This window comes from Euleptes europaea, chromosome 10 (assembly GCF_029931775.1).
Source record: "Euleptes europaea isolate rEulEur1 chromosome 10, rEulEur1.hap1, whole genome shotgun sequence".
NCBI classification, from domain to species: Eukaryota; Metazoa; Chordata; class Lepidosauria; order Squamata; family Sphaerodactylidae; genus Euleptes; species Euleptes europaea.
In genome coordinates, this window is record NC_079321.1 from 6462780 (window position 1) to 6487587 (window position 24808).

The 24808-nt window shown below is 47.6% G+C and overlaps 1 protein-coding gene across 1 annotated transcript; it reads right to left on the reverse strand.

Moving 5' to 3' along the window:
* Nucleotides 1–5751: 5751 nt before the first annotated feature.
* LGALSL (galectin like) lies at nucleotides 5752–14871 on the reverse strand. Its single transcript, XM_056856744.1, has 5 exons — nucleotides 14839–14871; nucleotides 14171–14242; nucleotides 13946–14034; nucleotides 13088–13265; nucleotides 5752–5904 (listed from the first exon to the last, which is right to left on the reverse strand). The coding sequence occupies exons 1-5, from the start codon at nucleotides 14869–14871 to the stop codon at nucleotides 5761–5763; spliced, it is 516 nt and encodes a 171-aa protein (XP_056712722.1). The 3' UTR covers nucleotides 5752–5760.
* Between the last annotated feature and the right edge of the window lie 9937 nt (nucleotides 14872–24808).

Here is a 24808-nt window from a genome sequence, read left to right on the forward strand (position 1 = left end):
TGATTCAGTATTTATGGCCTTTGGACTTGGTGATTCTTTGTTAGGACTGTACAAACAAAACCCATGCCTTTCCACGGTGCATTCAAAAATCAGAGATAATTGATCATATGGTCCTCATTTTTTATTGTTAAATAGTTAGCCAATTCTCAGTATTGGACATACAAATTGGAAGGTAACTTCTCCTTGCTGTAACTTTCATATAATTTACTACACTGGAAAAGTCAGTGGTCTGTATCTAACCACACAGTTATGAAGACTTAATGGAATTTATGTCTTCAGAAGAACAGTGGCAAACAGCGCTGAACACCAGAACAAAATTTCAGGATTGGGAAGTCAGTGAGTCACAGAGGGAGGAGAGAGCAAGAAAGTTGTGGAACTCCCTGCCCCAGGATGGGGTGATGGCTGCCAACTTGGAAGGCTTGAAGAGGGGACTGGACATGTTCATGGCGGAGGGAGTTATCCATGGCTACTAGTCAAAATGGATACCAGTCGTGATGCATCCCTATTCTCTCCAGGATCAGAGGAGAGTGCCTATTATATTAGGTGCTTAGGAACACAGGCAGGACAATGCTGCTGCACTCGTCTTGTTTGTGGGCTTCCTAGAGGCACCTGGTTGGCCACTGTGTGAACAGACTGCTGGACCTGATGGGTTTGGTCTGATCCAGCAGGGCCTTTCTTATGTTCTTAAGTCTCTCTCCCCAGTTCTCCAGATCAGAGTCCACCGCTCCAAACCACCACTCTTAACCACTACACCACGCTGGCATTGCTTGAAGCTTAACTTGTATTTGTACCTTAAAGGCAAGGCTTTGTGTCTGTTTATTCCATATCATCATAGGGTGCTTTGGCTTTTCGATCACAGTGAGATCCCACACTCTGGGGCCTCCTTTGCCCAAAGATGCTGCTAAGCTGTGGGGGTTTTTTTAAGTGATGCAGTTTACTATTTGCTAAACAGCTACTTTATCTGAATAATACAGAAGAGTCAGGACTGCTGATGTGAGGAGACTGAATGATTTAAGCAAATATCTAAATTAAACATTTATTCACCAACGCTGGCTCCAGCAATGCTATTTTTAAATCTAGAATAGAATCCACTTCTCTGATTTCCCCCCACAATAACAGCACAGAATGTGGCATCCCAAACTTTGGGAGATTGTGCTTTGGGGCTCAGTGTAAAATGGATTTGTTCAAAATCTTAGCAGAATCAATGACAAGGAAAGCCTCTACCCTCTTGAGCTGAGAATCATGTTGTCAAATGCACTTTCTGTTTTTACTTATTGTGCCTGCAATTCTACAGTGATAAAAACAATTTTTAAAACTGTGATCCTATCAGGGACTTTCTGCATGTGGAAGAAATAATTGAGGCTTTCTACCGGTCTCCTTGGTATCTATACCCGTGATTTTTTTTTCTGAAATAAAATCATAATTAAACTCCACATTAGATTTTGAAAGGTAGATCGCAGAAATATATGTGTGTCTGATGGAGAGAGTTTACGAATAATCCAAGCATCTTCTGTAAGACCTTTTTTTCCTGTGTGTTCATTTTTTATTGTCAAGAATATTTTTACTGTATAGAAATATTGTTGGATTTCTTAAGACATCATTATAAAATGACACAGTCATTTCAACATTTTGTACATGTGAATTCATCCCGACAAATTCCTATAAGAGAATCTACCTGCAGTACAAAGAGTACAATACTCATACAAAGCTACTGATCAGAAAAAGGGGAAGATTCCCAACTGAAAATAACTTTTGAAGCCCTGGTATAAACTGGGGAAAGGAAAAATTCCAAGAGATATATGAAGTTAAAGTTGGAGTTCCAGTTTAAAATGTGTTGCCTAAATATAATTAAACACTCGCGGGCCCTTTGTATCAGAAGCAGAGCAGAACAATATGGCAAAACCTGAAGGGGAACAAATTATCTTCAAGGGCAAGGGGTACCAAGGGAGACGTTATACACAACCTAGTATCCTGCAGAGACACAAAACAAAACACACGCCCACAAGGAGAGAGTTTCGAAAGGTCTGGGAATAAATTCCCTGATAGCTTTGTTAATCGTCACAGTGCAAGTGAGATTCCAGTCAGGTCTTTGACCTTGCAAGGAATTCAAGGTGAAAGCTCGCATGCTTAAAACTCTAGTCACACCTTCATGCAGTTCTCAGAAACCCAGGTTAGTTCCCAGTTTTTTTTACAGGGCACAAGTACCCAATCTGTGCACTCCGGCGAGATTGTCCTATGACAATAACCCGTTAAATACTAATTTGGAATAAACATTCCGCTGAAGAATTACTATACGCAGAGTCAAGAATCAAATGAAGAAGAGTTAGTTTTTATATGCCGATTTTCTCTACCACTTAAGGAAGAATCAAACCGGCTTACAATCACCTTCCCTTCCCCTCCCCACAACAGACACCCTGTGAGGGACGTGGGGCTGAGAGAGCTCTAAGAGAGCTGTGACTAGCCCAAGGTCACCCAGCTGGCCTGATGTGTACGAGTGGGGAAACCAACCAGATTAGCATCCGCCGCTCTTGTGGAGGAGTGGGGAATCGAACCCGGTTCTCCAGATTAGAGTCCACCGCTCCACCCCACCGCTCTTAACCACTCCACCACGCTGCATTTTCTTACATGAACTCATCAGTATAGTGTTTTAATTTATTACAAACCCAACTTTGACTATATATATACATTTTGGTATTTACTAAATATGATTGTTTTAACACATTGATTTGCTTCCAAGAATACTTCGGGCAGGATCCTAGTGTTTACCTGGAAGTAAGTGCTATTTAATTCAGTGGGGCTTGGTCCCAAAAAAGTATTCATAGAATCGTAGCCTTGAAGGGCTTAATTCGTGTTTTCTGAGAGGTGAATGTAAAGGATCAGAGGGGCTTACTCTCCTCTTAAGAGACTATTAAGTACTTCTTCCGTTCTTTCAAGGACTCGTTTTAAGACTTTAGTTCTCTTACCCCCATTTGGCAGTACTCACAGTGCTTCCTACACAGAGTAATACCTTTCCAAGCCCATTCCCTTCCAATGGACTTAGAAGGGCACTATTTCTCCTTTTTGCTATGGTAATCTTTGCAGAAGACTTTTTAAAAACTCTGATTTATACCCCCCCCCCATAAAGCTGAGTTAGGCAACGTCTTCTGCACTGCCTCACAATCAGTGTCATGTCCAGTTTAGTTTCTCATAACCCCACCTACTTTGTGTCATTGGCCCAGGCTAGCCTGATCTCGTCCAATCTTGGAAGCTAAGCAGGGTCGGCCCCGGTTGGTACTTGGATGGGAGAACACCCAGGAAGTCCAGGGTTGCTATGCAGAGGCAGGCAATGGCAAGCCACCTCTGCTCATCCATGGACAGCCCAGGTTAGCCCGATTTGTCAGATCTTGGCTGCTAAGCAGGGTCAGCCCTGGGTAGTATTTGAATAGGACACCACAAAGGAAGTCCAGGGTTGCTATACAAAGGCAGGCAATGGCAAGCCACCTCTGAACGTCTCTTGCTTGGAAAACCCCAAGGGGTCACCATAAGTCAGCTGAGACTTGATGGCACTCTCCGCCATTTTGTGTGGTATGGTGCCCCAAAACAACAAGGGCATTGCTACCAGCTTCGGTAGGTGAAGGAGGCAGATTTTGACAATGATGTAGTACCGCAAGCTAGATAGGTCCACCTGAGAGAGCAGAACTGCAGAAAATGGTACTGTGGAGCTACCGCAGACCAGAGCCGGTCTCTCTCAGTAGGCTGCACACAAATTAATCGGGAGATTGAACCTCAAGGGCCACACAAAAGGGGTCCAACCCTTATTTTACAGGGTTCTTATGTGAAATTAAAAAGTTGACCCAGCAACTAACTCAAATGAATTACAAGTGATCTGACTGATCGACGAAACCTAGAATTAGTGTTTCTGTGTCTTCCCTGTTAGCCGATACTGACCCTGGTATTACTTTGGCTGTGGCTAAATTGCTGGCAGCGGGGGCTTCTATGCGAGGATGGAAATATTTGTAGGATGGGTTCTGTCCAAGACAACTGGGTCACGGGGTTGTTAAATAAAGAAAAAGAATCACTAGGAGAAAAACTGGAGAGAAGTTCTAATTTTAAATCCTGTTGGATTGGTTCAGACCTCCTTCGTAATTCAAGCATTGGGGGAAGAGTTTTGCCTTTTTAAAGTTGGCGTGCTAGAAAAACTTCCCCATAATGACTTTAAAAGCCACTATAATACAAGGTTTAAAAAAAAATAACACACCTACAGGTTCATTCCTCAAACTATAATACCCAAACAAATTCTGTTACAAGCCCACCATGAAACATTGTCCAAAGGGTACAAATAGGATTGGTTCTTACACAACCTACGAAGTGCCACTGTGTTCATTCCTTGTGTAATGATGCAGTGATGACACAGTTACAACCATTAACAACTATGTTTTGTGCGAATGCATTGGATTTGCCTACATTATCCATCAGGCAGCTTAGAAAGGCCAAATATTTGCACTTGACGGTACTGAGAATTTCATTCTCCCGCCCAACAAGGGCAGTCGCCTCAATATGGTGGTCATCTGTGAAGAAAACACACACTCACATACACACAACGGTGTTCTCAAGTGTGCCACTAAACCTTAGCAACTTCTATTTATGTAGGGGGAGGGTTCAACCCAATCACCCATTAGCTCTGAGAGACCATTACAACATTTTGGACAACAATTTTAGAAGAAGACCCAAAGAGGCCCGGCTTTTGTTAACTGCGAAGGCCACTGGCTTTCCAAAGACCAAGAGGACATATTTTCAAAACAGTATGTTAACATTGACCCATTCAACATTTGTACATTCAGGAAGTTTCCCCTTTGCTGCGCTTAACTGTCCCGTAACGGTGTTCAATTAACACATTAACACAACGGATATCAATAAATAAACTAGAGCAAAGCTTAAAAAAAACCATATTAATATTACATTGTGCAAAAACATGTAATGACCTACATTCTAAGCAAATACCCTGACTAAAATACACGGGCCAAATCCAGAAGTGGTTACTCGGTTTCTCCTTCCTGTGGATAGAACAAGAGAACGTGTCTGCAATCCAATGCACAGTTTAGCATGCTCAATCCCCCCTGATGCGAAGGGACTTACGTCTACTGAACAGCGTGCTGGACTGCAACCAGTTTGTCCAGCACGATCACACGCTGTTGAAGCCCTTGGGATTTTTTGCTCTTGGTTTTAACGAGACTAGTTTTAATGACCTGAATAGCAACTTCAGTAATTTGGCCCTCTTGGTGTGATTCATGTTCCACATACACTAATTCACTTAAGTGCAGGAGCAGTATTTGCACAAGGAAACGTCTTTCTTTCCTCGCTGTTCGGTAATAGGTTTAAGCACTTAGTTCCGAAACAGCCCTCTGTGGGGAAGAGGAATAGCCTCTGCAGTTGAGACAATGAAGTAACTCTTTCAGAATCCATTTTAATTTGATTATCCAGCAGGGTTAGGCTTTCTTTTTCAAGATCCAAAAACGGGGGAGGAAGGCTCAGTACCGGTTCACCATCAATCTCTTCATTGGGATAAACAGCACTTCAGTCCATTGACAAGATTCTTTGCTGCTCGTAGGAATGAAACTGTGATACCCGGCCTATCAAGGATGTGTCCAGGTTGAGTTGGCACTGCTCCTTCAGACAGGTGTCGATAGCACCTGAGCCCGTCTGGGATCTTAAAAATTTTGGTTTTAATCTCTTTTTTTCCTATTTTTTTTCTTTTCGTTAAAAAACAAAACAAAAACAAGATCAACCGAGTTTAGTAAGTTGTAGATCTCCATTTATCTTTATCGTGTCAATAGCTGACAACTTCTCGATACGATGGTAAAAATCAAAAAGCTGGTGTCCGTCCACGAATATCCTAAAACGAGGGTGCTCACAGAGAATTTCAACCTGTAAGAAATAAACGATGAACCAGGATCACAATTTTAGTCAGAAGAAACACTGCACCAGACTCAAATAACATGACTATGGGAACCGTTGTCCATTTTATGTTATCTTGAGTACCTATGGGCCGACTGTTGTCATTTATATCCTATTTACACTTGACAATGAACTTTGCGTTTGGTAGGTCATGTGTAGAATTATTGTGATCTTGTGAAATCCGATTGCATGATCACATGGCCACTTTGATCAAGCATGCTACACTTGGATGCGGGAGGTATGGGGAAATCGGGGACAAGAAATCCTACTCACAGAAGCACTGGGGACGAACGATAATCTCTTAGTTTCTGCTCTCCATCAGTAGCGTGGGTTCATGACCTACGTTATAAAGCTACTAGGGTAAGGTACTAAATGTACTAGACACAATTATGTCTGGAAATGGTTCACAAAGTAAAAATGCCATAGCATTGATTAACAAATAATCAAAACAACAATGGAATAATGATGACATGTCCTCTGGAGTATCAGTCTGCTCATGATATCAATAGTGCTGTGGTCATGAGAATTCCAAGACGCAATAGTAGTGGTTCATGCCGCCAACGTAAATCAATCTTCAACTGTTATATTACCACATAGTTATCGGCAAGGCTGTGTCACTTGTAGATTATGATCTGTAAGCACTTTTAACGTGCACAGGCCACATGTCTCAAATGTCCTCAGTACCTTTGCCTCAATGCATTTTTTAAAATAGAAGAACAGGAGTTGGTTTTTATACCCTGATTTTCTCGACCTTTAAGGAGTCTCAAACCAGCTTCCAATCTCCTTCCCTTCCTCTTCCCACAACAGACACCTTGTGAGGAAGGTGGGGCTGGGAGAGTTTGGAGAGAACTGCGACTAGCCCAAGATCACCCAGCTGGCTTCATGGGAAGGAGTGGGGAAACCAAGCCGGTTCTCCAGATTAGAGTCCGCTGCTCCTAACCACTACACCATAATGCAAAGGCATAATGTAACGCCTTAGTGAATTTCTTTCCCTACCCCGGTCCAGAGCCGATTCTATTCAAAGCAACAGGAAAAGCTCTCACTGGCTTCAGACAGATTTGGACTGCAGCCCAGAACTTTGTAAGCACGCTTATTTACAAGGGGACTATTTTTCTCATGTGCTTCAGGCATCAAGCCTTTGCGCACTGGAACGGGATAAATCTCATTGAAACAGTGCATAAGACTGTGCAGCTCAAGAGTCCTATGAATGCCTGCTTGTGGTAACACATCCACTGGAGTTAGGAAGCAATTATCTCGCACTAGCTGTTCAACTACATTTGACATTTAGCACACAGTTAATTTTTTTGTGGTGTGGTAAATAGTCCACTTGGACTATAACCCAGCTTCTCCTCGCCCGCTTTCCTGTATCTATCTTTTATTTATTTTGGTGAGTCGAAATGCCCTGCAAAAGCAAAGAATTGCTTTTCTAAAGGATGTGCTGTGCATAAACACTGTTTTGCAGATTTTATCATTGCTATTGCGGTTATTACTACGCGCTATTCAAAGGACACAGCAGTTCCTATCATCAGGGCTGCCAAGAAGAGGAACCGAAGAGTGTACAAAATTCTCCAGGCCCAAAATTGCTTTGAGTAGACCCCATGAAGTTCACCATACTCATTTTTATCTCAGGTTGTGGCCCCGTGTAAAGCACATGAACACATACACATGAAGACATGAAGCTGCCTTATACTGGCTCACACCCTTGGTCCATCAAAGTCAGTATTGTCTACTCAGACTGGCAGCGGCTCTCCGGGGTCTCAGGCAGAAGTCTTTCGCATCACCTACTTGCCTGGTCCCTTTGACTGGAAATGCCAGGGATTGAACCTGGGACCTTCTGCATGCAAGCAGAGGCTCTGCCACTGAGCCACGGCCCCTCCCCAATATGAACACAAGAAGCTGCCTTATGCTGACTCAGACCCTTGGCCCATCAAAGTGAGTCTTGTCTACTCAGACATGCAGCGGCTCTCCAGGGTCTCAGGCAGGGGTCTTTCACATCCCCTACCTGCCTGGTGCCTTGAACTGCAAATGCTGGGGATTGAACTTGGGACCTTGTGTATGCCAAGCAGATGCTCTACCACTGAGCCACGCCCCCTCCCCTGCGATCTCCTGATCTCCGGGCTTTAGCAGCAGCTAGAAGCCACTCTAGGAATGTACAACCTCTCATTTTAACCCTTTGTTTGACAACATAGCATCTCCTGTCCGGTGAAGTGAAGGGTTTCAACGAGTGATTACTTGTGCCTAGATAAGCTTTTCTTCTGTTGTGGATTGGTGAGTTCCTTCCTTCCTTCTGTCCCTCCTCCATGCCTCTTTCTCAATCTCTCATTTCTTCAAATGGAGGGGGAATATTTTTTACGGGGGACCTCTGGCACCCAATCCCTGCCCCAAATAGGTAACAAGCCAAAACAAGACTAACTAGCTATTTGTTCCTGATTCTTCCATATGCAAAATCCAGCATCCTATTGATTCTCCAGACAATTGCTATGCATTAAAGATTTAGCTCTTTTTCCCAGCATGTTGTTCTTTTCTTTAGGATACTATGTATTGTGATAGGTTTGAAGAATGGGGAGAAAGTCTTTGATAGGGATCATCCAGAAAGTATGACAAAGGGCACGAGCATGCTGATGTTGTAGGACAGTGTGGATTATCTGCTCTTGCGGTTTGGGACATGCAAATAGAAGTATTTCCATATACAGGCCAAAGTGCAGTCATGGAAGTAGAATTAGATGGTCCTTCACCAACGCTGACCAAGGCTGCCTTCCATCTTAACATCTCCGGTCCTTAAAAACGCGGAAAACGCCGAATTCATTTGCAGAATCCACAGCGCCAGAGCAGACTAACGCAGGCCGTGCCTGTGATCCGAGCGTCGCCAGCTGGCCCGTATCCTGATCTGACCTCAGACGCCGACTTTGCATTCAAAATGACACCCTCTCCCACACTCTTCCTTCAGGAAGTGTAATAACAACAAACAGTAACGCTAGCAATTAGAATAATTTGGGTTGCTTGGAATCTGGGCGTCTATCCGTTCCTAAGAACAAAGCAACATTCAGCACATGGGTAGATGAGACTGTTCCTCCCTAGCACGGTACAACATGGTACATTGTTCTGCTCAAACAACTAAATTTACCAAATGCTCCTCAAGGCACAGTTCACAAAGAAATTAGCTTATATATCTAGTATATCTAGGGTTGCCAGACAAGAAGGTGTAGACATACAACCAGAGGGCAATGAGCACCGCAGCAATACCACGACAATACTTCCAGCCAAACCAGGAAATGACATCACCGTGTTAGCACAACACTCTAGGATTCCACCCAACTGAATCCTAGAACGTCCCACTGATATCACTTCCAGCCAAACCAGGAAATGACATCATTGTGTTAGCACAACGCTCTAGGATTCCACCCAACTGAATCCTAGAACGTCGCACTGACATTTCTCCCAGGTTTGAGCCAGAAATGTCATCACCCTTGGCCCATCAGAGTCAGTATTGTCGACTCAGACTGGCAGCGGCTCTCCAGGGTCTCAGGCAGAGGTCTTTCACATCACCTACTTGCCTGGTCCCTTTAACTGGAGATGCCGGGGATTGAACCTGGGACCTTCTGCATGGCAAGCAGAGGCTCTACTACTGAGCCACAGCCCCTCCCTGTGGAGAATCTCCAGTGAATTCTTCGAAAGCACAAAAACTAAGGACGACATATATAAAGCCGGAAAGCCCGGAGACAGCAGCAGTGAGCCATTGAATTACACAGCATTCACTTCAAACAGAGCGTGCTCTTAATTTATGCTTATAATAATCCAAACCAGAATGGTTGCTACACCACAAAATAACAGCACCATTAATGTGTTGCAGCATTCCCGCGCCTGAGGTTTCTAGACAAAGAGTCGAGGCGCGTTCGCATAAAGGGAAATCCCCATACAGAGACTTAAAATCAGTTGGTTTGAGTTAATGGCTCCGTTTAGCCGTAATGCAACCCAGGCATGATCCATTCCCATCTGTGGAAGCACATTCCTCCTATAGAAGAAGACTTCCCCTCTTTGTGTCGGCTCCCTTCCGCTGGACGATAGTACTTCTGCTAGTGGAAGTGATCCATGAGATTGATATTATTGTTATCCTGCAGTAAGTGTTAAGTCTTAATTGTTTAAAATTTTAAAAATATAATTGATGCATACTAGGTGTTTAATTAATATTTTTATTATTTTTTTCAGAACACAACGCACATATAGTCATAGAGAATTTTAGAAATTTATGTAATTTGCGGTCTGAAATGATGATTGTTTAGACCTGGGATTCTTAAACTTTTTCCCCTTGTGACCCCTTTTTGCCTGAGAAATTTTTACGTGACCCTGGGTATATAGGTATATAAAATAGGTATACAAATCAAACATTTACTGATAATAAACCATAAAGAGACCTTTTACTGCTGCCAAATTTTTTGCGACCCCCACATTCAGTTACGCGACCCCTTATGGGATTGCAAGCCACAGTTAAGAAACTTTGGTTTAGACCACTGATGAAGGCTGTATAGCCGAAACGCATATGGTCAGAGTCTAACAGTGCATTCCTGAGCGGGATGCCTGCGCCAGGCTTAGGAGGCAACGCAGCAGCACTGCCTCCTAAGGAGGTTTCAGCCCGGCCGAAACCTCTGCCCAGCGCCAAAAATCCGTGCAACCCACATAGGGTTGCATGGGAAATATGCCACCTAAAAGTTAAATATGCCACCTAAAAATATGCCACCTAATAGGGGGCATATCTCTTCAAAAATAAAAGGGGGCATTCCCAAGCCATAACGGCTTAGGCGGCCCCGCTCCCAGGCCAGCACCGTGACGCCCTAGGAACGCCTCCCGGGGAAGCCGCCACAGGCTTTGCCGGTGTCCGGACACAGATGGAAAGCTCCGTTGGTGTCCGGGCCTGGTTCTGCCATGGCAGCAGCCGGCGACTGGCGTTCGGGCCTGCACGCTGGCGCTGGGGCCACCAGCGTGGCCGCCGGCATGGCTCAGGAATGCACTGTAATTGTGTTATTTTATGTCTAATTGTGTTACATGAGCATGTTTATTTGGTAGGCTTTTGCAGGGTCTTATACGAGTTATATGTGTTATTAGATTTTAGCCTGTAATGAATAATGGAGGGGCTGTGGCTCAGTGGTAGAGCATGCAGAAGGTCCCAGGCTCAATCCCCGGCATCTCCAGTTAAAAGGACCAGGCAAGTAGGTGATGGGAAAGACCCCTGCCTGAGACCCTGCAGAGCCGCTGCTGGTCTAAGTAGACAATACTGACCTTGATGGACCAAGGGTCTGATTCAGTATAAGGCAGCTTCATGTGTTGCCTTACATACATATTTTGTACGGACATAACTTTTATATTGCATAATTTTTGCCCTTAGATGTTTATTTTTTCTTGACCTTTGGGTACTTAATCCATGAGATTGAACCTGGTGTTTATTTCAACTACGGTTACTAGGAGAGCCAGCGTGGTTGTAGTGGTGAAGAGCAGTGGGCTCTAATCTGGAGAACTAGGTTTGGTTCCCCACTCCTCCACATGAGCGGCGAAGGCTAATCTGGTGAACTGGATTTGTTTCCCCACTCCTACACACGAAGCCAGCTGGGTGACTTTGGGCTAGTCACAGTTCTCTCTGAACTCTCTCAGCCCCCACCTACCTCACAGGGTGTCTGTTGTGAGAAGAAGGGAAGGTGATTGTAAACCAGTTTGAGACTCCTTAAAAGGTAGAGAAAGTCGGCATATAAAGACCAACTCTTCTTCTTCTTTGTGAAGCCATGATTCAGTTCCCAGGTGACCATTCAAACCCCAGTTTACCTCAGTTAAGGAGGGCTTCATCACCTTTGCTATTCCCCCGGCTTTGCTGGGACTCACCCTGCTGGTATCCCAGTCTACAATGTGTCAAGAACGACATCGGCACAGACTACAGGTAAGCCAGGATCTCTCACACCTCATACATTACTCAGAGTCGTAGGTGTTTACTAGCTGTGGTTAACAAACCAGATTCAAATCATGATTTCATATCCTGGTGTGACGTACCATAATAACTAACCATGGTTAGTGGCACGGCCTGCGTGTGGGCTATCACGTCAACCATGAATTAAAGCAAAGGTTTGCGTGACATCTGAAGGTAGTCTCTACAGCAGGGGTTTCCCAACCTCTTCTAGCGTGTGGGCACCTTTTGAATTCTGATACAGATGGTTGGCGCAACTGCAAAATGGCTGTCACAGGAGGAGAGAACTACAGAAATGACAAGGAGTGAGGATCAGAGGAGCAGGCCTATTATCTTAGGTGCTGGGGAACACGGGCAGGATGCTGCTGCTGCAGTCGTCTTGTTTGTGGGCTTCCTAGAGGCACCTGGTTGGCCACTGTGTGAACAGACTGCTGGACTTGATGGACCTTGGTCTGATCCAGCATGACCTTTCTTATGTTCCTATGTAGGAGGGGAGTGGACATGATCAAGGGGGAGAAGGCTATTCATGGCTACTAGTCAAAGTGGATACTAGTCATGATGCATACCTATTCATGATGCCTATTATATTAGGTGCTGTGGAACACAGGCAGGATGGTGCTGCAGCAGTCCTCTTGCTTGTGGGCTTCCTAGAGGCACCTGGTTGGCTACTATGTGAACAGACTGCTGGGCTTGGTGGGCCTGGGTCTGATCCAGCATGGCTTTTCTTATGTTCTTATGTCATACATAACTATAATAGTAACTCTTCGACATTTCAGGCAGATTCCCGGCTTAACAGGATGCCCTTTAAAAGGAATGTATTTTTATTGATTATCATAAGCCTTCCTGGGCAAAAGCCCTAGCCACTTAAAAAAATTAATGATTTATTTTCACGTTATTTATAGCTCACCTTTCTCACTGGGACTCAAGATGGATTACAAAAGTGAGCTATCAGGAAAGGTATCAGCGGGTACCACGGCACCCATGGGCACCACACTGGGGATCCCTGCTCTATAGGGATATGTATTCTAGCTGTTTCTGAAGAAGTGAGCTGTGGCTCCCGAAAGCTTACACCCTGCAAGAATGTTGTGAGTCTTTAAGGTGCTACTGGACTCTAGCTCTTTTCTACATTCTTTGCAACACAGAGAAAATAACCAGACTGTTAAAAATCAATTATCCACGGCTGTTTTACAAGGTATCGGTACTCACCCTGAAGGGCTGATCTGGGATAAACGGGAAGTAAGGAAGAGAGGACTGTTCTTCTCCCCATTCGCCAGACACGCACGAATTCCTGAGGAGCTGTCTGTCCGGGAAGAGGGCTTTCAGTTCGATCGCCACGTCCGCTGGCGGATCCTCAGAGTCCCCGCAGGTGAGGCTGATGTCAAAACTGCAAGGGGAACAAGACCCTTCTCATTCTCTCGAAACCGGCAACCAAATCATGGGGGAGGGGCCGTGGTTCAGTGGTAGAGCCTCTGCTCAGCATGCAGAAGGTCCCAGGTTCAATCCCCAACATCTCCAGTTAGACTATGCAAGCAGGTGATGGGAAAGACCTCTGCCTGAGACCCTGGAGAGCCGCTGCCCAGCTTCGTGTGTTCATGTATTCAAATCCAAGGTGGAGGTGCATTCGCCTTTCAAGCTTCTGCAGACCTGCACATCTAAACTTGTATTCCTGGCTGCCGGCCAAGAATTATATTACGGGTAGGCTGGCGCTCATTCCGGCCTCCCTAATCTCCTTTTTCCCCTTAGAGTCACTCCATATGCGACAGGGTGTTTCTTCCTCCCCCCTTTCCCTACATGGAGATTATCTCTATTTAGAACCACCTTATGTATAAAGCAGCCCTTACGATTCACAAGGGAAAGTGGGATTTTCCCCCCTCTTTGGGTCAAAGGAGAAACCCTGCTTTCTATATTTACCGCCGCAGACAAAAATAGACTGTCTTCAGAAAACCAAGGACGTTTGGCAGGGCGCATTCCTTTTTTTGGTGGGAATGGCGTACTTCCTCGCTGTTTTGGGGCCAGGAAGGCCCGGCCAATGGGAAGCGAGCCCTGCCTCTCCCGTAGGATTACCTCTCTGGGTTGAGATCCACGATGCCCATCACTAAGATCTTCTTGCCCGGCCTCATGCCTCCTTTGATGTGCCCACAGAACGGGACGATCTGGGGTGGGTGGGAAAAGCATGGCAGGGATTCAAAACTGCACGTCCTCCCGGAAAACCGGTGCCCAATTTGACCCCCCCCCAGGAGAACAAGGGGGGAGAGGGGGAGAGGAAGAGGGAGAGCCGAAATTCCTTACCAGCCGTGGGAAATACACTTCCGCTTGCACCGGAGAGCCCAGCGAGTTGTTTAAATGCCCGTCTTCTATTTTCTGCAGGGGGAAAAACAAAACCAAAGGGGGGGAGAGAAGATTGCGAACGCTGCCAGGCGGAGACAGAAAGCCCTCCTTTGTGTTTGCCACCAGGGCCGAGGAGGGGCAGGCTGGCACCGCGAGCGCCGATGCCCGTTCGGAGCCTCCCCGAAACAGAGGCCCCGATTTCTCTTTCCCACACCCCCTTTGCACCACAAAAGGGTGTTGCCCATTTCCCGCAGGGCCCCAGCCGGCGTTCCAGGTGCGGATCCCCGGAGAGGCCAACATCTGCAGGCGCGGGGGATGCGCACACCTCGGGCATCACGAACACCGCGCGCGCGGTGGCGGTGGGGAGCCCACGGGACCCTCCCCCCCAAGGCACCGCCTGGCCGCATCCCGACGTGCCTTCCCGGGCCAGCCCCTTGCAAAGATGCATCCCGGGGGGGGGGGGGTTTGGCGCTTCTCCGGGCACCGGATCCTGCCCGGCTTGCTTCCAGCCTACCCCCCCGCCCCCAATAGCTCTGGGTTCCATTGCTGGGAGCAAACCCGCGAAGCCCCCCCCCCATTCACACATGCACCCACCCCCACTCGCGTGCACGCGCCCCCCCCCCCCTTACCAGCGCGTCCCGTTCGGCCACCGACCCGGCCATCTTGGGCACGGCTGGAAGGGGCGAGCTGTGCCGCCGCCGCCGGAGCTGACCGGGCAGGGGAGGGGAGGGAAGGGAAGGAGGAGGGAGGAGGAGGAGGCGGGGGCTGGCCGGGGCTGGCCCAGCCGGGCGGCACCGGCGCCGGGCGGAGCTGCGCCGCCAAGCCCCGCCAAGCCCCGCCGCCCGCCCGCCCCGGCGCGCGCGGTGCACGGAGGGCGAAAACGCACGGGCGCTCGAGCCTCCTTTCTTCCCTGTTCCAGCCAGGATCCAGCCAGGATCGAACGCACGGACGTTCTTCGAACGTTCGAAGAACGTTCGAAGAACGTTCGTGCGTTCGATCCTGGCTGCAACGTTCAAAGAACGTTCGTGCGTTCGATCCTGGCTGGAACGTTCAAAGAACGTTCGTGCGTTCGATCCTGGCTGGAACGTTCGAAGAACGTCCGTGCGTTCGATCCTGGCTGGATCCTGGCTGGAACAGGGAAGAAAGGAGGCTCGAGCGCCCGTGCGTTTTCGCCCGGAGAGTGGGACGGAGGGAGGTCGGTCGGCGCGCCACTGGGGCGGTGGGTCGGGGCGAGGGGCGCCCACGCCGGGTGGGGGGGGGAGAGAAGGGGGGATGCCCGATTCGACGGGATGCCAACCTCCAGGGGGTGCCTGGAGATCCCCCGCGGCCGCAGCGGGTCTCCGGGCGACAGAGAGCCGCTTCCCCTGGAGAGCGTGGCTGCTTCGGAGGGTGGGCGCGGTGGCCGGACCAGGGCTGGTGCTACTGAAGTGCCCTGGTTTATAGAGTCCAATGAAGACAACTAGGAGGAGGGGAAAATAAGCAATAGTTCTTTATTTAGCTAAACACAGACCCTGGGGTGAAATAACCCGCACATCAGATGCGCAGAGTTACTCACCCGAGAAACAAAGGAAAGTCAGGATCATTGATGCATTCGCATGGGGCAGGCCCGTGGCTGCTGACAAGCAGATTGAGACACAAAAGCACCAATGCACATTAGGTGTCTGCTTCACTCTAATTCGCATAGCCATAGATATTGGCCGAAGGCTGTCTCTAAGCAAGTGCTAGGCCTTGTGATCTTAGTAACTAGAAATCACATACCTAAAGATGAAGGTAATTCAGAGCTCTCTACTGGCGAGAGGCCGTACCAAGCACAGAGAGCATGATTTGTTGGTTCATGGCTCCCGGATGCCAACGTTCCCAAAGCTTCCATGTGTGTGCGTATGAATACATAGTGTTCTAAACCAGCCCTTATATCTGGGCATTACAATGCCAACCTCCAGGGGGTGCCTGGAGATCTCCCGCTGTTGCAGCGGGTCTCCAGGTGACAGAGAGCAGCTTCCCCTGGAGAACATGGCTGCTTTGGAGGGTGGGCGCGATGGCCTGACCAGGGCCGGCGCTACCTACAGGCGAACTAGGTAGTCGCCCCTAGGGCATAGACCTCGGAGGGGGCGCAGTTTTAAAACAAATTAGTTTCTTGAAAAAAAGGCAACTGGCAATTATATTGTTTTATTTTAAGATACGTACCACAACAGTGCTATGGAACAGAATTAATTATAACATAAAACATTTTGTGCTTTTATTTTTTTTCCCCTACAAGACATCTGTTTTTCAAATTTGGTTAGCAATGGGGGGCACAAGTAGTTAACCTTGGGAGAAAACGCATGGGAGGTTCTGCCTTGGATTTGCCACTCTAAATGCACATTTTCCCCAGCCAAATTCTCAAAACTCAACAATAAGCCCCCACGCAGAGTTTTGAGAATTCAGATGGGGGGGGGGATGTGCTTCTAGAGAGCGGCAAATCCAAGGCAAAACCTCCCGGGCGTTTTCTCCCAAGCTTGCCGAGGGTGCAAAAATGACTGGTTCCTGCCCTCCCCACACCTTGCCCTTCCCCAGGCCCCACACACAACATTTCCCACCCCAGAACTGGCAACCCTATCTCCTGATGACAAAGATCAGGTTCCCCAGGAGACAATGGCTCCTTTGGAGGTTGGGCTCTACGGCATTACACCCTGCGGAGGTCCCTGCCCTCCCCAAAACTCACTTTGAAAGGAAACAATCTCTTAGGTAAAGGTAAAGGTCCCCTGTGCAAGCACCGGGTCATTCCTGACCCATGGGGTGATGTCACATCCCGACATTTTCTAGGCAGACTTTGTTTATGGGGTGATTTGCCAGTGCCTTCCCCAGTCATCTTCCCTTTACCCCCAGCAAGCTGGGTACTCATTTGACCGACCACGGAAGGATGGAAGGCTGAGTCAACCTTGAGCTGGCTACCTGAACCCGACTTCCGTCAGGATCGAACTCTCAGGTCGTGAGCAAAGTTTGGACTGCAGTACTGCAGCTTGCCACTCTGCGCCACGGGGCTCCTACATGCTCCAAAAATCTCGACCCAACATTCAGTTGTTTGGTGGTCCCCCATCCAAATCTTTAACTGGCATTTGTTCCTGCCGACCCAGGAAGAATTTTTATAAGCGGTCTAGGTTTCTGATCCCCCCCACCCCCCCCAAAAAAAGTTAAAGGGTTCCATGGCTGACAAGCGATCCGGGCTCATTTGACAGGGGCGACGGAACATGAAGCTTCCTTCGAGCCCCTTTGCGTTCCACGGCTGCCTGTCCCATCGCCCCTGTCAAATGAGTCCGGATTGCTTCCTGTTCTGAGATTCTCCCAAGCTTCCCCACTGATGGGAGGATGTGACCCCCCCTTGTCCTTCTTGGTCACGGCAGGTGAAAGATCGACCCACCACACATGAAGCTGCCAGATACTGAATCAGACTCTTACAGTGCATTCCTGAGAGGGATGCCTGCGCCGGTCATAGTATGTTCCAGCAGGGCCGAAACTTCCTCGTGGCGTTAAAAATCCGTGCAACCCTTCACTGCCACTCACTCAAAATGGGTAATAATAGAGAGCATTTATACGGCACACTTCCAGTATTGAATACACCGTGTTTGCATATATCTCCTGGAACCTTTCAACAGCCCTGCAAGGTGGGCCAGTGTTATATTCCTCGTGGTGGTGGTGGTGGTGGAGAGCCGAGACATAGCGTTTTGCCAAAGGCTGGCAGAGTGGTGGAAAGTGCTGTCAAGTTCTAGCTGACTTACGGCGACACCATAGGGCTTTCAAGGCAAGAGGTGTTCAGAGGAGGTTTGCCATTGCCTGCCTCTGTGGATCGCCCCTAGACTTCTTTGGTGGTTTCCTTTCCAAGAACTAACCAGGGCCGACCCTGTTAGCTTCCGAGATCTGACAAGATCGAGCTAGCCTGGGCCATCCAGGTCAAGGAAGAGGGCAGAGGTGTTTTGCCGTTACCTGCCTTTGCATAGCAGCCTTGGACTTCCTTGGTGGTCTCCTGTCCAAGTGCTAACCAGGGCTGTGCCTAATTAGATTCTGAGATGTGACAAGATTGGGCTAGCCTGGGCCATCCAGGCCAAGGTAGAGATGCAGAGGTGGTTTGCCATTGCCTGCCTCTGAATAACAACCCTGGACTTCCCTGGTGGTCTCCCATCCAAGTACCAACCTGGGCTGACCCTGCTTAGCTTCTGAGAACTGATGAGATTGGGCTAGCCTGGGCCATCCAGGTGAGGGCCAAGAGCAACCTACTGAAATTATTGCCAGTCTCCCTTTCCATCTTAAAAACCCAATCAGGATGGTGAAGACTACAACCCATAACAATATTACATCAACTGTGGCAGAATGAGATTTACATCTGTGTCTTCATGGCTCGTGGTTCATACTCTGCAGCCTATGAGTAAAAGCCCTATGAGGAAAGGCTGAGGGAGTTGGGAATGTTCAGTCTGGAGAAGAGGAGGTTGAGGGAGGACATGATATTGCTCTCTTGAAGTATCCGAAGGGCTGTCAGAGGAGGGCAGGGAGCTGTTCCTGTGGGCAGCAGAGGATAGTACTCGCAAGAATGGGTGTAAATTGCGAGTGGAGAGGTACCGGCTGGATATTAGGGGGGGAATTTTACAGTAAGAGTTGTTCAGCAGTGGAATCGGCTTCCTAGGGAGGTGGGTGAGCTCCCTCTCACTGGCAGTCTTTAAGCAGAGGCTGGGCAAACACCTGTCAGGGATGCTCTAGGCTGGTCCTGCATTGAGCAGGGGGTTGGACTAGATGGCCTGTATGGCCCCTTCCAACTTTCACGCTGAGAGCTAGCAAGGTGTAGTGATAAAGAACGGTGTTTTGGAGCGGTGGACTCTAATCTAGTGAACCGGGTTGGTTTCCCCACTCCTCCACATGAAGCCAGCTGGGTGACCTTGGGCTAGTCACAGCTCCCTTAGAGCTCTCTCAGCCTCACCTACCTCACAGGGTGTTTGTTATGTGGAGGGGAAGAGAAAGTGATTGTAAGCCAGTTTGATTCTCTCTTAAGCAGTAGAGAAAATCAGCATATAAATACCAACTCCTCTTCTTCTTCTTTGATTCTATCTTACAGTGCAATTTCCCTATGAGTCTTAGGGAACGCTCTGTCAACCATTACCATCAGTAAACAGTAATACCCAGGCGTTTAAAAATACAACCACTTGCCAACGCAACCTGCATAAGGATTAGTTGGCACACATCTAGGTTAATATCTTCCCGTCTCATCCTGCTTCTCTTGGGCAATCCTTGCGGGAATACTAAAACGCCTGGTGTTTCCGTTCCCCTCCCAGCAGGCGTTGAAGCATCGCTCCCATTATTCAGTGATAATTGCCGTTGTCTGCTTTCCCCGCAGCTCGCCCAACGGTGGAGAAAGTGGGTCACAGGCTCCTGCCCCATCTGGTCCCTTGGGTTTCCCAGAAGAATGTTTGTCTCTTGCCTGGAGATGGAATCGGTATACAGATGGAAGCCCCTGTCGCAAAGGGAAACGTCCCATCCTTCCGATAGACTGAGCCATGGTTTTGCTTTTACTCTTCTCTCGTTTTAATCCTGCTTTCGCCAAGGAAAGGGGTTACAGCGGAAGGGGAGGGGCCGTGGCTCAGTGGAAGAGCCTCTGCTTTGCACACAGAAGGTCCCAGGTTCAATCCCCAGCACCTCTTGTCAAAAAGGACCAGGCAGTAGGTGAAAGGGACCACCAGGGTCATCTTGTCCGACCCCCTGCACAATGCAGGAAATTCTCAAGTGCCTCCCCTCCCCATACCCCAGTGATCCCTACTCCATGCTCAGAAGGTGGCCAGAAATAAATCATTGTATCAGCATTGTATAATAGCATAGAATCCATCCTCCAAAGCAGCCACTTTTCCCTGTGGATCTGATCTCTATAGTCTGGAGATCAGTTGTTATTCTGAGAGAATTCCAGGCCGCACCTGGAGGTTGGCAACCCTAGTGCTAGGACAGAAATGCGGGCCAACAGAAAAGAAGAAGAAGAGTTGGTTTTTATATGCCGACTTTCTCTACCACTTAAGGGAGAATCAAGCTGGCTTACAATCACCTTCCCTTCCCCTCCCCGCAACCGACACTTTGTGAGGTAGGTGAGGCTGAGAGAGCTGTGACTAGCCCAAGGTCACCCAGCTGGCTTCATGTGGAGGAGTGGGGAAACAAATCCAGTTCACTAGATTAGCATCTGCTGCTCATGTGGAGGAGTAGGGAATCAAACCCGGTTCTCCAGATCAGAGTCCACCGCTCTTAACCACTACACCACGCTGGCTCATCTTATATTTTTGTGTGACTCTGGATCCCATGTAGGAAGCAAGCTTATTCACCCAGAACATCTGTCTAAAATACAAATGTATAGACTGCACACAGTAACAAAGGCCTTTGCCAATATCTGTATGATTACAGTAAAGGTAAAGGTCCCCTGTGCAAGCACCGGGTCATTCCTGACCCATGGAGTGACATCACATCCCGATGTTTCCTAGGCAGACTTTGTTTGCGGGGTGGTTTGCCAGTGCCTTCCCCAGTCATCTTCCCTTTACCCCCAGCAAGCTGTGTATTCATTTTACCGACCTCAGAAGGATGGAAGGCTGAGTCAACCTTGAGCCGGCTACCTGAAACCAACTTCCTTTGGGATCGAACTCAGGTCATGAGCAGAGTTTGGACAGCAGTACTGCAGCTCAACACTCTGCGCCACGGGGCTCCTCATCTGTATGATTAGGCTTGGGTTTATTATTAATATTCTTTTATATTTATTACTGTATTTTAGATTTTAATCTTTTCGTTGTGTGAGCCACCTTGACCACGCTGGGAATGGAAAATGTCCTAAATGACTTAGAGGTGTCCTAAATGAACAAACAAGACAACTTTATTTTGAGATAGATAAGCACCATTTCTGTGTCAACATTAGCCAGCGTGGTGTGGTGGTTAAGAGTAGGGCTGTTGGGGGAAAAAAATAGTTGGGCCGGTTCGGATTCGGCCGAACCCGGCCCGACTTGGGTCCGGTTCGGCCGAATTCCGAACCCCCCCTGTTCGGGAATGCCAAATTCGGCGGAAAATTCGGCATTCCCAAACAAATTTGGTTTAAAGACCCCCCCGCCCAGTTTCCCGGGAAACCGGGCAGGGGGGTCTTTAAACTGCTCCGCGCTGCCTGCCCAGGCAGCGTAGAGCAGTTTAACACGCACACCCCGCCCAGTTTCCCGGGACTCCTGGGAAGTGGGTGGGGTTTAAACTGCTCCGCTGCCTGGGTCCCGACGCTCAGCTGTTGGGCGGTGGACCGCCTTTAAAGACCCCCCCCTTTCCGGGAGTCCTGGGAAAGCGGGCGGTGGGGGTTTAAACTGCTACGCGCTGCCTGCCCAGGCAGCATGGAGCAGTTTAAAGACCCCCCCTGCCCAATTTCCTGGGACTCCCAGGAAACCGGGCGGGGGGGTCTTTAAAGGTGGAAAAGGCAGGTTCGGGGAACGCCGAACCAGCCGAATTTATCCGGCGATTGCCGAACTCGCCGAATTCGGCATGTCCTTTTCCCACCTTTTTTTGAGTTCAGTTCCATCCGAACTGAAAACCCCCGAATCGGGGGAAATTTGGCCGTTTGTTCGGTTCGGATGAACCGAATCGACAGCCCTAGTTAAGAGCAGTGGACGCTAATCTGGTGGATTTGTTTCTCCACTCCTCCACGTGAAGCCAGCTGAGTGACCTTGGGCTAGTCACAGTTCTCTCCTAACTCTCTCATCCCCACCTACCTCACAGGGTGTCAGTTGTGGGGAGGGGAAGGGAAGGTGATTGTAAGCCGGATTGATTCTTCCTTAAATGGTAAAGAAAGTCAGCATTTAAAAACCAACTCTTCTTCTTCTACTTACTTTATTTGTATCCCTTTTTCCCCCCTCCAATGAAGATTCAAAGTGGCTTACCCTGTTCTCCTTTATTTTATCAACACAACAGCCATGTGAGGTAGGTTAGGCTGAGAGCATGTGACTGGCCCAAGATCGGACACTCTAAGCACTACACCACCTGGCTCTCAGTACTTCTTCTCACTATGTATGTGTCAATCTACTCCTTTGTAATTAATAATGGTTTAAACAATTTTTAAAAAATGTTCTCCGTAAGGGTTTGTATCACTCCTTTGTTTTTCAACGAAACATAAATAAAACTCTTTTCTTTTCCTAGTGGATTACAGCTGCCAGATTTGGATGGATTCATTCCGATGGAGTCTGTAAAATCCCTTCGGGGAATCTCAAGAGTTTTGAAAGAACAGTTTGTTCCATCACAGGAAATTCAGAGAAACGTCCTGAGATAATCAGCTATTTTCTAAGGGCAGATTTGTTTCTCGCACTTAAACTAGAGAGAAACGGTGTATTTTTTGTGGGGGGACCACAAATATCATTTTAAAAATTACAAGCCATTGGTATTTTTATGTGCATCCCTGAACTTCACAAGGGTTTTTCGCCCCATTCAGTATCCTTCCCCCCTTAAGATGTTATTTTCTTTGTTCCTAGAGGTTAATTAATGGGTTATCTGATAATAAATAAATTATTGTTGTTGTTGTTGTTGTTATTGGAGCTATACCATGCTGGCTAATAATTATAATAATTATTATAATACATATCATACAGCACAGTGTGATATATATTGATCCCTCTTTTGATATTTCTCACAGTACTTCCATTTATTCAAGTTGACTATAAACCATTTCTCTCACCTACCCACCCACCCAACGGCAGTTTCTGTATCTGAAATACCAATATAGGGTCAACCTAACCTGTTCCAATGAAATTTGCCGAGCTGTTCAGGATCATCAGCTTCACATTGTTTTACAAGGTTGATACTTGCATACATCTTATATGGGAGACATATAAAGCCCAGCATAACAACTTCAGACAATTTTACCAAATGTTGATGTAATTGGTAATATATTATACAGCTTATTATATGCATGGCCCTCTATGTGATTTATGTATTTTTATGTTTTATATTCTATTAGCATTGTAAGCCGCCTCGAGTTCTGTAAGGTAGAAAGGCTGCTAATAAATGTTTTAAATTAAGAAAATAAAATAAATATTCAGAGGCACACTGCTTCTGGGCTCAGAGATTCCCTTTAGCTCTCATGGCTAATAGGTTTTGGTCCTTTATGCATTTGTCAAATCCTTTTATAAAGCCATCTAGAACAGGGATGTCGAACTCAATTGTTATGAGGGCCAGATATGACATAAATGTCACTTGGTTGGGCCAGGCCATGCCTCGCTGGCCCAGATTCAGGGGGTGGGGGGGTTGCCTTGGCTGGCTCACAGGCTGGATAAGAGCTCTCAAGGGGGCTGGATCCAGCCCACGGGCCTTATGTTTGACACCCCTGTTCTAGAAGATACCTTCAAGTGAGTCAGGCAGATGCAAGGTCATATTGAACTTTGGAGTCTGTAAGGTGCTTTGTTCCTCAGTTCAAATGAAATCTATGTGTACACAAACATGCTAATTCCAGGCTTTGTCCGTCAACCACTATAGACAGGTCATACAATAAATGTCCCTATATCAAAAGGTGGAAGATCTTCTTAGCACACTCATGCCCTTTATGGTTGCAGGCAATATGAAAGAACATGCCCTGCAGTTATATTGTAAACAAAACATTAAATGGATCGCATGTTTGGCAAATACATTCTTCTGCAGATGATACAACATTCACTGGATCAATGTGGGGAGGGGCTGTGGCTCAGTGGTAGAGCATCTGCTCGGCATGTAGAAGGTCCCAGGTTCAATCCTTGGCATCTCCAGTTAAAGGGATCAGGCAAGTAGGTGATGGGAAAGACCCTCTGCCTGAGACCCTGGAGAGCCGCTGCCTGTCTGAGTAGACAGTACTGACTTTGATGGACCAAGGGTCTGATTCAGTATAAGACAGCTTCATGTGTGTTCATGTGAGATCACACCCACAGCGCTGGATTAAAACCCTTTCCCACCGTAATGGCACTTTTAGATTGATTTCTAATTTTCAAAGAATTTGTGGATTCTAAATGGCATACCATCACTGAGTTCAATGGTGGTTAGTGTTGCTAGGACCCCTAGGGTTGCCAGCCTCCAGGTACTAGCTGGAGATCTCCTGCTTTTACAACTGATCTCCAGCCGATAGAGATCAGTTCACCTGGAGAAAATGGCTGCTTTGGCAATTGGACTCTATGGCATTGAAGTCCCTCCCCAAACCTCGCCCTCCTCAGGCTGTGCCCCCAAAACCTCCCTTGCAATCCTATTCCTGCAGCAGCCATTTTGTGGCTGCACCAACCCCTCTGTCTCAGAATTCCCAAGGTGCCCACAGGCTCAAAAAGGTTGGGGACTCCTGGTCTAAGCCATACCTTAAGCAAGCGAGCAAGTAACCAAGAAACCTACTTCAGAACCAGGAGAGGCCTTCCTGAGAAAAGGCGGCAGCAAAACCACACCTGTCGCTAGGTACTGGTGAAAGTTTAAATTCCTGATGACAGAACTCACATCACGTTGCACAGATACATTAATTGCTTCCTTGCTTCATTTGTGCTGATCCCATGTCATTTTTATTCCAGAAAGGTGGTTCAGTGCACATGGGCGGCAGCCAAGTGGGTGTGTTGCTGTGAACATGTCAGACAGTAT

Excerpts from the sequence above, each read along its gene's own strand:
- LGALSL (XM_056856744.1), bottom strand. The coding sequence starts at position 14,871 with ATGGCCGGGTCGGTGGCCGAACGGGACGCGCTG. Across the intron at positions 14,035-14,170 it reads AAGTGTATTTCCCACGGCTG|ATCGTCCCGTTCTGTGGGCA; the intron begins GTAAGGAATTTC and ends CACCCACCCCAG. Across the intron at positions 5,905-13,087 it reads TCCCAGATCAGCCCTTCAGG|GTTGAAATTCTCTGTGAGCA; the intron begins GTGAGTACCGAT and ends TATTTCTTACAG.